The sequence below is a fragment of the Siphateles boraxobius genome, unplaced genomic scaffold, assembly GCF_051911475.1.
Source record: "Siphateles boraxobius isolate OS27281-9 unplaced genomic scaffold, OSU_SipBor_1 65, whole genome shotgun sequence".
Classification (NCBI taxonomy): domain Eukaryota; kingdom Metazoa; phylum Chordata; class Actinopteri; order Cypriniformes; family Leuciscidae; genus Siphateles; species Siphateles boraxobius.
The window spans coordinates 3,906,468-3,919,659 of record NW_027509192.1 but is presented as its reverse complement, the minus strand read 5'-3'; the positions used below and the strand labels follow the sequence as shown (position 1 = coordinate 3,919,659).

The 13,192-nt window shown below is 38.7% G+C and overlaps 1 protein-coding gene across 2 annotated transcripts in view; it reads left to right on the top strand.

Annotated features, from left to right (window-relative positions):
- furinb (furin (paired basic amino acid cleaving enzyme) b) overlaps positions 1-13,192 on the top strand; it is a 109,317-nt gene that overhangs the window by 28,297 nt on the left and 67,828 nt on the right. The window contains exon 3 of one of the 2 annotated variants that reach the window (XM_077210326.1): positions 773-916. The exons of the other annotated variant lie outside the window; for it this stretch is intronic. Within the exon in view, the coding sequence (XP_077066441.1) occupies positions 773-916 (144 nt within the window). The remainder of the gene's footprint in view (positions 1-772; positions 917-13,192) is intronic. 2 annotated transcript variants of the gene reach the window in all.

Sequence of the window (13,192 nt, the reverse complement as noted above, 5' to 3'; positions counted from 1 at the left end):
AAATTCATTAATCTGGTACACTTTGAGTCACCCGAATACGCTGTTAAAAATAAATAATCCACTCGCCAACCGCCCAAACCTATATGATATTCATTGATTTAGATATCTGCACCTGATCATCACATTACAATTATTCAAATTCTTGGTGTTATGCATGATAATATGGTAACATATCAAACTGAAGTAGGCTGATTTAAAATGAACATTTATTTAAAATAAAAGTTCTTCTTTTGGCAAAATTACATTTCTTTAATAGCTTAAACAGAGGCTTCACTGCCTTCAAACCTAAATTGTCAATGTTTCATTACATCACTGTTGGAAAACACTCTTGTTAGAATATTTATTTTAGAATACCTTTATAATACCTTTATAGGTTAGAATACCTTTATAAAGGGCATTTTTCCCCCTGAATGAATTAAATGTATCCTCCATCTTTCATTTCAAATTCTCAAATTTGATCAATGCATTCAATTGGAATAAAAAGACACTATAGGGCTTTTAACAATCAAATTAAATCATTTACATTGAAAAAAATGAGAGAGCAAATTTCCTGCTCTCTCTCTCTGCTGATCTATGCTTTTTTCCTCTTATATTGGATGAGGGATTTTGGGAATAGCCGGTCAAGGCCACATCATGCCGCATCCTTCCACTTTTTTCCCTCAAAAAAGGTTAAGTATAGTAAGAATTTATAACAAGGTTGTTCACCGGCATACTTTTTGTGCCAAAGTGCATCCTGATCTGCTCATTTCCGTATTTTCATTTACAATTTTAGGTGCAGTGGCACCACACCCCGTCTGGAGCACACGGGTACCATTTGTCTTCAGTGATGGAATTTTTTGTATCCCAAGCTTGTTATTTGAACAGTACGCACACAGGATGCACACATGGTGAAAATGACCTTGGTCAACAATGTAAAGTGAGTATGTCTGATTATAGGGTATTTTCTGCCTTTGTAAAGAAGTTCCTCACAGGAGATTGCCAAATAATTACTCTCCCACTGCTTCTGTTCTCTGCTGCTTTTTCTTTCTCCTTTCACCATCTCTGCTTGTTCGTTTTTCTTTTTTTATCTTTTTTGCTTCACAGTTTTACTTTTTTTTTCCATATCTTATTTCCTATGCTATGCAACATTTTTTTATATATTTTCAGACCTTTCTCAACTCTTGGAATAGGAATAGAGCTCAGTGATTCATATGTAAAAAAAAAGATTGTTGTTTTTCAGCCATTTGACAATATTCAAAATATGTGACCCGATCTGGGTTTTAAGATAGGGGCCGATTATGTGGAAAAACAATGAAATAATAGATTTTTTTTTTTGTTGTTGTTGTTGCTAATTTCAAAGAACAGACATTCAGAAATAATCTCCCAAAGTTTCGTAGTCCAGATAATTGAGTAAAGGTATTTAAATGACTATCAAGGTTTACAAAGTTTTACTAAATTCGCTGGAAATGAACATTGCTTTTCTCAACTCCTATCGTCACCTCTGAGCATTTCCCGGGTATCCCCTGAAATGTCACTATCTCTGCTCTCCAAATGGTGTTACACGTTGTATGGAACCAATCAAAAAGCTTAGAAATGTACACAAATACTGATCATTTGTCGATGGGAAGCCGTTTCGAGTGACCGGCACGCGATTGGTCCAGCCACCCTCCTGTCAGACTCGCAGCGAGTCTGTAATAAACAAGCTAGCAGATCTCCTCAGAAAGATTAAATATTATTAATTTGAGAAATATATCTGTCAAAAGAGAGCAAAGTTGCCAAAGCGTCATCAAGCCCCCTGGCCAATCATTGCACACTGAGTCCGCGTTTTTTTCGTATTGATTCGGTGGCTCCGAATTGTCAAAACACCATTCAAACAGCTTGCTACGGATGCGAAAAACGTATGATATTTTTTTATATGACGGATGAAAGTTTTGTAGACAGTGTGCAAGGGTGATTGACATAACGTGAGGTCTATTTTTTTTTTTTACGTGCGAAAATTTGGGATGCGAATTTCAGACTCGGTGTGCAATGGCCTTTATCTGTAGAAAAATATCCGTGAGATTTGCCCAAAACCGCCAGTTGAGAAAGTAAGTTGCCCCTCTCCCTGCCCAGCTTAGAAGAGAAGAGCTGAAAGGTGAATTTAATGTCAAATTTGAAACTGAGTGAGTGTATTTACTGTGTATGGAAGTGAGTGATTGCAAATGTGAATGAGTGTAGCTATGTATCTGCAAGGAGAATCCATTACAAGTGTTTGATTAACCCAATACAGGGTTTTAACTGTTGGTATCTCCATTATGAATTTGTTACACTGTTATTGTCAACTAGCCTACACAAAAATTTGTTCTCTGTTTCCTTGTCTCTCTGCCTCTCACACACACACACAGACACACAAACACACACACACACACACACACACACAGAGACACACACACACACACACACACACAGACTATAGGCTTGGATTCTCTGCCCGAGCCCGACTCGCGGGCCGGGCCAGGCCAGTATTTCCCGCCACTATGCTCGGGTCGGGTCAGGTCGGGTCAGGCCCTTGATCAAGCACGTCACGTGTCACGCGCAGCGTCTCCTCCACTCGCACGCCGTGCTGTATTGTGTAGCTTAAGTGCAACATGGAGCTTGAAGAAGTAAAGAAAAAAATGAAAACAGGAGAATTAACTTTGAGCAAGTATGAAGGAAAGTCGGAGGTATAGAAATATTTTAAACTAGTCGTGGGCAGTGACATCATATGTGTTGGCTTTGTAGAGTGCAAGTGCGGCGCGCTGCTAGAGAGTATGTACGTGTTGTAGCCATTAAATAAGCGCATTTAGTTTCATATTTATTAAAATATTATAATGTTATTTTTTTCCATCTATGTTGATTATGAAAGTGAACAGAGTAGATAGGAGTATGCGCAATATCAGGAGACATGGAGTGGTTCAGGCATGATTTTGACCACTTCGTTATGTTTTGTTTTGTAGAAAGCCTTTCTTCAAAGTGAATTTCGTTTTGTATAAATTGTATCTTAATTTTAATACATTTTTCATCAACCAATTGCCTGGATTTAATAAATAAGAAGCAAATATAGCAGACAATAATCATGACATGGAGGTGGCGGCGAGCCGCGTTCACCATAGCACGTGAACTGGAGCCATCTCATCATAAAATTTAATCAATTCTCGGCATGCTTGTCACCGAATTTACAAATTCACATCTTGCTTGTTGCACGCACACATAAGTCGAAATAACATTATTAATAATAATGAATCTTTAAGAATATTTGATTGAATCCTGAATGCTGATAATTAAAATAATAGAATATTAAATATTAAGTGGCCAATTTTTGCACATTTATTAATAGTATTTATATAATATATATATATATATATATAAAATTGCGCAGCTCCCCACCGTCAATGGTCTAGCACCCATTCAGCACCTGCGTTAAAAAATGATCTGGCGTCGCCCCTGGTTATAACGGCCCACGTATTAAAAATGGTCGGGTTTAAATCAGGCTCGGGCTCATAATTACAGTTAATGTGTCGGGCCGGGCTCAGACACAACGGGCTCGGGGCAGACAACCATAATTCAAATGTGTATATCTTTACAACCGTTCAAGGTATGACTTTGACTAGGATATATATATATTTATTAGAGGTGGGCATAGATTATTTTTTTTAATCTAGATTAATCTCACTGTAATCTTGGAATTAATCTAGATTAAAATGGCTGATTTGAATTCTGCCGAAGGCATTCAGAATATGTGTGCTACCCAAATAATGACTAAAAGTAAGTCTTTGAGAATAGTTTGCCTCGTGTAGGGATGTGAATTTCTGCCAAAAATGCCATTCGACAATAGAGGAGCAAAAGTCGAATATCATAAGAAAATAATTAAAAAAAACGCACACTGCAATTACAGAAAGGGAGGCCAATTTCATCTAGCGATTTGTCATCAAACAAACTTTTTATTAATTGAACAAGTAACATGTTTTCGTCGTTTTTTTTAACATAGTAGGCTAATTGGAAGAAGAAAAAAACAATAAGCACGACGTAGCTAAAGTCCGTTTTTGATTCGCCAAACCAGATGCTCGTTAGATCAAAAAATAATGTCATATGTCATAATGATTTTATGTGAACCTGCCTTTACCGGCAATAGCCTCCTCCTTTTAAACCAATTAGTTTCAATCAATGCAAACCAGGGATGTGATTTTTCCGGATTAATCCGGAATTCCGGATTTTCCGACCTGAAAATGTGACCTACGTGAATCATGCAGATCTGTAAAAAAAAAAGGGAGGGGAGGTGTCGGCTGTCGGAGTGAAAAGGAGAGGATATGAGGACATAACAGGCCTACGTGCGTACAGATTTTTCCTTCCTTTCCAAGTATCAACGAGGACGTAACGTTATTTGCGTTCAGCTTGTTCACCTGCTCAATTCCGTACCTCAGTGGCTCTCGCACTACAGTGGTATCGTTGTCAGTTGACAAGAACATCGGCGTTAGGCCACCAGTAGGGCGGGGCGATATATCGATATAGTTCAAATTTGCGCTGTGATCCTTGCTCCAAGCAAGCTGCTGACTGCTTTTGTAGAAATATGTACAGTATATCGTGCATTCTATCAGTTGCAGTTCTGGCGCATCCGTCTCAACAGCATTAGTGTACAACGCGACAAATACTCACATCAAATGTTAACGCAGAGGAACGGGACACATCAGTTCAGTGAATTCACAAAAGTTAATTATTTGCATGTGCTTTAAAGCCTTGCCGGTTAAACATGTCATTCACTGCTGATGCGCTGTTCTAACATGCTTTACTGAGCGCGAACACCCGACGCGCACATGCACTAAAAGCCTGTCTAACAGCGCCTGGTTACTGGACTAAGTTATCTTTCGAGTCTTATTTCGCTAATACTCTCAAATACACACAAGGTTTACATAAGGAAAGTTGGTTATGTCTAAACTGAAAGCAAACCGAGAAAACTGAGAGAAATCTGCTTGTCAAATGCTCGTGTATATTAGACGCGTCGCGTACAGGTCTTTTAAAGAGACCGTAGCCCCAATAATAAACATGCAGGCGCTTGTCCTTAAAGGGATAGTTGACCCAAAAATAAAAATTCTGTCATTATTTATTCACTGTAATGTTGTTCCAAACCTGTATTAATTTATTTCTTGTGCTGAACAAAAAAGAAGATATTTTGAAGAATGTGGGTAACCAGACAGTTGCTGGTTCCCATTGACTTCCATAGGGAAAAATATACTATGGAAATCACTGGGGTACATCTACTGTTTAGTTACCCACATTCTTCCAAATAACTTCAACAGAAGAAAGAAACTTATTCAGGTTTAAAACTACTTGAGAGAGTAAATGATGACAATTAAATTTTTGGGAGAACTATCTATTTAATGTTAATAAAACAACAAAACACAGAGGTAATCACTCACTGCTCTTGACTGAGAACTTTAATAGTAGCTTTAATAAGAATCAATGTATAATTTATACAGTGAAGACTATATTTGGCTTTGACTTTGACTGAACATTTGCTCTCACTTTGCGGAAAAAATATCGGGATATATATATCGATATTCAGCCAAAATTGGGGAGGGGGGGGGGGGGTGGCTCGGTATATTTTCCTGCTTTTTTTGTCCTTAGCCAATCACATGCCTGGTAAACTATTCGTGTGACTATGCCCCTGCGCAATATACACACATTACCGCGGGGTGGCGGGTGTTCATTTCATAAACTGTACACAATGGTAACGTTAGCTTATTTAAACTGTTAACCTTTGCATGTGCGCCGACGCTCTGAAGCATTTTTTTTAGTAGCCTATAAGTTAATGTATATGTCCAAAAAATGGATAGTGTCATACTTTTTAGTAGTGCTATCGTGGCGTAATAATCTGTTTGGTTGTAATATGTATTACCTGAATGAAATTAAATCGAATTTATCGTCCTGTGGAATCATTCATTCACAGACAGCATACGAAGATGTTCAACTAATAAATATATTCATCGCTGGCAAAAATATGATGCATTTGCAGATTTGCTTTCACTAGACTAAACAGTAGATCCACTGCCACTTCATCCACCGCTCTTGATGTTCTTAAATCTTCCTGTTACGACTCCGTGTCGAGTGTGATTGAACGCGCTTCAGACGATTCAGTGCGTCAGGAACTGAACAGATCATTCATACTGATTCGCGAACCGATTTAGACAGATCTGCCAACTTGTTTGATGAAGTCTTTGAACAGAATCGACTGAAAAGAGTGATTCATTTGTAAATTGAGCATCGCTCATGCCCATAAACGTCGCCCAACGTAACATGTAAAAGTATACACCTTGTGTCCCTGACAGGTAAATACCCTGCTGCGCGATCTGTGACAGTAGGTGCGGCGTCAAATATACTAGGCTACACATTGGAATTGCGCAAATTGCGCATCGTATGATACATTATATATATATATATATATATATATATATATATATATATATATATATATATATATAATGTATCATACGCACCAATATAACTATATACACTACTGTTCAAAACTTTTTTGTCAGTAAGATCTTTTTTAATTGTTTTTGAAAGAAGTGTCTTCTGCTCACCAAGGCTGCATTTATTTGATCAAAAATACTGTAAAAATAATATTGTGACATATTATTTTAAATAACAGTTTTAAATAATTATTAGAATAGAAAAGCATTTATCTGTAATAACATGAGTGCATGTACTGTCATTTTTGATCAATTAAGTCCATTCTTACACTAAAGTCGTACTGTCCCCAAACATGTGAACGAATAATTGCATGGTATATTGATGCATATAAATAAAAAATATTTTTTACATTAAGAGTAAACATTAAGCTGGTCTATTTCTACAATATTTTGGAAACTTAATGGCCAAATATAAAATGCATTCAAATGATTGTGAAAAAAATATTTCTAAAGCAAAATAAAATTTGTTGTATAAAATAATAGATTTCGCAAATATTCCAGATATCACCCCTAACAACTTTAAAATAATTAATTTCTGAAATAAATTCCTGATTTTGTCAAATAGATGGACAGACTGACAGAGAAAGAAAAGTCGTTGCAAACACCCACAAGAAAACATCCCTGATGTGTGAGGCTTCTTGCTCGGGGGCTCAACAGCAGTGGTTAGAGAAACTGCCCCAAGCTGCTTTTGAATACGGATCTTCATTCATGGTACAGTGATCTTGCTGCAAAGACACTCAACCCATGTTTCGAGCATGAAAAGAAAACAAGTCTTTCGTCTGTCCATGCACACTGTTTTTCTGGACTGATGAATACATCATATTTTTTGAAAATACACTGAAAACATGTCTGATCTTCCAGGCCTATTTCTTTTCACACTGTCAACTGTATACTACAGAGAAAGTCTCCATAGAAACATGAAGTGTTAGAGGATGTTTTCAGTCTTATTACAGCTCAGCCATATGAGAACTCCCTCCAGAGCTGTCATCTCTCAACTACAGCGGTGTATCACACAGACAGAAAGACTGAAGTAAATGCACTGGCTAGTTATTATAGTCATTACTGTTCTAAAATCATTCACAATAAGCACTAAAGCTTCAGGGAAGATGTTCCTTTCTCTGTTAGAAAAAAAGTCTATAAAATTGAGGTGGTAGTTTTTTTCCCCCCTCCGAAATGTCCACAGGCACAAAGGAAGGATTTCAAGCGAAGCAAACGTTATCATTGTAATGATTTCACAAACATTGCGTGGAGGAAGAGCTTTGCAGGGCATATTATAATGCTTGACATACATCTCCAAAGAAACATAATGGTTATTTACTGTTTTTCAAATGTCACATCCCAGCTTTAAATATCTTCTTTCTTTCTTTTTAACCAGTGATCTTTAAACAGATCTGAGGTCTGATTTATGACTGTAATGTTCAGTGCTGGTTTTTCTCAGCGTTCATTGTCATCTCCTTTGCTTGGCAGTGTATGAATTTGAAAATTTAACCCGATGCATTTCTAGATACTTGGGGCTGGGCTCTTTTAAGCAACGACCTAAAACACCCTAGCAACCACAAAGTGATAAGGCATAAAGAAAAAAAGTTTGGTTCCGGTTGGTTGTCAGTTGAGGTCATGGGTCGGTAGGGACTTTTTTTTTTTCTCCAGTGGCAGCAAGGGATAGGAAGGAAATTATTATATATTTTTTTAATTTTAATTTACAGTAGCGTTGGATAAGCTACTCTATTTTTTTCATAACATAGCCTACCTGTACATGTACTCTACCACCTTGTGTGTCCCAGCATGTTACACACACACACACACACGCTGATTTTAAATGTGTGCGCGGGGGCAAGCGGGGTTGCCTTATTGTAAAGTGTTACCGATTAGTTATACTCCGATTCAGACGTCTCGTGAGTTCAGTGTTGGAAAGATCAGTTGTTTTAACCATTCATTAAAACGAATCGGTTCAAATGAGTCATTGGTTCGCGAAATTAGACGTGTCATTATTGGAAGTGTGCTCGTTGTGTGATTATACCGGCAGTTAGGACATCCCACAAGATTTGTATCATCACAGAAAACATTACATCACTGGATAATTTTTTCGTTTATTTAAAGTGTGGTTTATGTCAGCTGAATGGACCGCTTTTCAGAGAAGATAAGGCAACGTATTTTACCACAATTCCCACCCAGCAGTAATTCAGGAAAAAAGAAATCTCCGAATGCTCCACATGAAACTTTAGTCTTCCGACCTTGCCATCGTGTCGATTTATTTTCGTTAATATGTGTGAGGGAGAGAGAGCAAGACAGTGCTTAGTTTTGAGACAGTGAAGCCTTTACTTTCGCCTGGCTCCGCAGAGAGAGTGCGCGTGCGCGACCGGAGCTCTATCTATCTCTGGTTGTTCAGTTCATGCGCCCTGTCACAAGTGCAGAAGTGCATCTACATGACAACAACGATGTGTGAACGCCCGTGGCTGCCTCGTTTGTTCGCATTGCTGGAGGACAACAGGCTATACAAATACGGTGCTGTACAAAAACATAAATTATAGTTCGCCTTAAAGTTTTTTATTTGTGTTTTTATTTAATTTGTATTATTTCTTCCCACAGCTCATAAAATAAATTTGGGTCGCACATAAATTGACAGGGTCGGTCGGAAACCGGAACCAAACAAAACATTTTTTTATACCTAAGCTAGAAACACATTGACAACACCATAGGGTCTATTTGCTCCTGGTCACTTTATGCATTTTTACTGATCAGATAGCATTTTGTTGAAACACTTCAATTCTTCAATTCAAAAGCAACAGACATCAGCTAATTTTAAGATCAAAGATCACAATAGGAGAGAAAGTTGAATAAGCACTGGTAAGATCATTTAGTCTCACTACTCTTAATGAAGATGATTATGTGTGTTGAGCTTCAGGATGCAGTGCAGAACTTTTCAGTTTCCTTTGCAGCAGTTTGCACGTTGGCTTGCTGAGGAGATACTCAGTTACTCATATGTGGCGGGTCATGTCTGGCCTTGCGTGTTGCTACCAGAGCTGGTAGCCTAAAACACTCTTAGTGCTGCACGATTAATCATATCGCAATCGCGATGCTAAAAGAGAACTCCGCCGCAAAATGAACCTGGGGTGTAATAACACATTGGTACCGAGTCGACTGTTCTCTGGGATTTGTTTTCATGATAATCGAGTGTAAAACTGTTTAGCTTATAACGCTAGTATATGGGGCATATAATAAGTGAAAAGAGATCGCTAGTTAATACCACTAACAAGGCTCAAAATAGCCCCACACTAACACGGTAGCTTAATGTGGGTCTCTACATACAAACCGAAGCACTGAGAACTTTGTAAGTGTACAGACAGTTTAATAGGGCTGGGTACCGAGTTCGGTACTTTTTAGGTACCGACCGAATTGCCTCGATACTACCGAGTATCGAAACATGTCTTGTTTTTCGGTACCAAGTTTCGGTACCTAAGTGGTTAATCTCGTCAACGTCAGTGAAACAATAAACATGCAGAATGATTGGCTGTGGCGGAAAAACACTAGTTTACGCGGCTGCCCAGAGACGTGGCTCGTCGCACGTGAGGCTGTAGTGTGTGTGTGTGTGTGTGTGTGTGTGTGTGTGTGTGTGTGTGTGTGTGTGTGTGTGTGTGTGTGTGTGTGTGTGTGTGTGTGTGTGTGTGTGTGTGTGTGTGTGTGTGTGTGTGTGTGTGTGTAAGCGTCCAACCCAGATAGATAGAAAATATGTGGAAATGATCAAAAGTGTACCTATGTACCCGACTCGATGCCATAAGCACACGATGCAATATTTACGACAAGATAATTGCTGCCCAGACCGGTAACACGGTAAATCTGATAAGGCACTTAAAAGCGCACAGAATACACTCGAGAGTAGAAAATTTATCAGCCTTCGACTACAAGAACTGGAGCGCGTCACATATAAACCAAAACTCAGCGTATAGGATACTTGCCTCACAGACATGAGAAATAGTTCTATATATGTGACCCGTCACAGAAACCAGGGACACAAGTCGGCAGCACAACTTTCGAGCAAAATGAGAAAGAAGAGTTTTTTTTCAAAATTGGTGATTTTCAATTTTTTGGAGAATCTGTTAATTGAAATCACGAAGAAGCCTCTCCATGTTTGAGATAGCAGTATTGGTATATTTAAAAGCTTACATTTTGAGGTTGAAATCGGCTTGTTTTCGGAGATTCTAGTATGCAGTAGGGGCGTGGCGTGTCATTGTCTGTGTGTATTTCCATACTGAATAACCCGGCGCTTTTGCCCCCGCCCTCCAAGTCAACCACATGGCTACTTATTATGCTGTGCTCTGGCCGGCTCTCTCTGATATCAAAATTCAATGAAGATGGATGCCGCAAAGATTGTCGCAGACGAGATGAACCGTCTGGCAGTTACACCGAAAATGTTTTCGCCGCACTTCGTGGGCTCGGGAAACTGAACCGGAGGTATGGGCGCAGCGCGCGCGCCCTCAGTGCTTCAATACGGCGGCTCGGCTCGCTGACAGCGGTGGCTGGCTGTTTCATATGTGACGGAGAATCGAAATAGAGGATGCAGTTAAGACCTTTGCTGCGATGAAGGCCTGCCGTGCGTGTTTCTGAAATGTAAGTTAAGCTTCATTTGCTCTTTAGTCGTTATTTAAGATGCTGAACCTGCTGATGATATAAGTGCTTGCGGACATTTCATTTGTGTGTGTATACGCACATAAGAAAGTGGTGTAAAGAGATTTGCAACAGTAATTTGAGGAGGTGAAATGTGATTATTTGGAAAATTGCAGAAATGACTGCTTAAAGAAAAATGCCAGCAGGCATTTGCCTCCTACATAAACTTTAATATTGTTGACATTTTGGGCACACGAGCGTTGCGTACTATTTGCGCTATATGTAGGCCTATGGCTTATTGGTCTTTGTTTGTTGTTGCTGGTTTTGCGTTATATGTATATGGCATATTGGTCTTTGTGTGTTGTTGCTGGTTTTGCGTTATACTGTATGTATATGGCATATTGGCCTTTGTGTGTTGTTGCCGGTTTTGCGTTATATGCAGGCTATATGGCATATTGGTCTTTGTGTGTTGTTGCTGGTTTTGCGTTATATGTATATGGCAAATTGGTCTTTATGTGTTGTTGCTGGTTTCGTGTTATATGCAGGCTATATGGCATTATTGGTCTTTGTGTGTTGTTGCTGGTACGTTGCAAATAGAGGGGCAGCACAATTGTTTTTCGCCTAGTGCGGCAGAAGTGCACTCATTCGAAGTGTAAAAAAAGCTGTAAAGCACATGGAGGAGCTTTACAGGGGGTATGGCTTATCTAAATGAGATGTAAATGAGCCCTATTGTCACCCCCAGCAGCAGAGACAGGTGAGAACTGCACAATCTTTAGAGCTCGTTTTCTCCTCTTTGAGCTTTTTTAAGTGCCTACTTTAAAATGGCCACAACTTCTCCAAATATTATCAGATTTCCACATGTTACACATCGTTGGAAAGCTTGGATATTACACTCTCAGAATCTATGAATAACTCAAAATGCCCCAGAACCGACTTGTGTCCCTAGTTTCCGTGACTGGTCACATATGTTCAAAATATGTCTACTTTTAAACGAAACAATTAGAAATAAATAGTTTGATTTCCTAATCCATATAGGCGCGCGCGCGTTCACTACAGCAGGAATGACGAGTCAGCATCGCAAATTCGCAATAATCATCTTTGCAGCCAACACGTTTAGTAAACACTTGTTCATTAATAAACAATTAAAATATCTCCTTGCTATCGTTTCCCGACACATCCATAATCATTAGGCTACTTTTGCCAGTGCTTTGCGCAAGCTTCATGTGTGCTGAGCGTGAGGCATATATCACGCACCCCAGTAGCCTATATTTAATTCAATTCACATTTATTTGTATGGCATTTTTCACAAAACATATCGTTTCAAAGGAGCTTTACAGAAAATGCATGTGTCTAAATTACAATTTAGAGTGATCCGTTATCAGGGGTGACTGTGTGTAATGCATTTCAATTAATTTTCATTAATTTTCATTGTTAAACAATGTATTAAGTTAAGGCAGAAACAATGAGCTCATTGAAGTAAAGAATAAATGTTGTTAAATGATTAGGAAACATAGAAAACTTTAGCATTGGTGCTTTTTTACAGACTCAAAATATGAGTGTAAAAAAGTCAACAAACTGAAAAAATAAAAGTTGGTAAAATTGGTATCGAAAAAAGTATCGTTCAGGAACCCGTATCGAAGTCAAGGTATCAGTATCGGTATCGAAAATGTTGTTACGATACCCAGCCCTACAGTTTAATCATAATATACTTTATAAAGACAGCACCATCGCGGAGCCATCTTTGGGAAACAGTCTCGATCAGTCGAACCACTAACGGCATGCTAAGTGAGCTGAACTGAGATTCCAAGTCACAGTTCAGCTCGTAGCAGGGCGTTCGTGGTTCGACTGATCGAGACTGTTTTCCAAAGATGGCTCCTCGATGGTACTGTCTTTATAAAGTATATTATATTAAACTGTCTGTACACTTACAAAGTTCTCAGTGCTTCGGTTTGTATGTAGAGACCCTCATTAAGCTACCGTGTTAGTGTGGGGCTATTTTGAGCCTTGTTAGTGGTATTAACTAGCGATCTCTTTCTACTTATTATATGCCCCATATACTAGCGTTATAAGCTAAACAGTTTTTATAGATGAAACTCTTTACACTCGATTATCATGAAAACAAATCC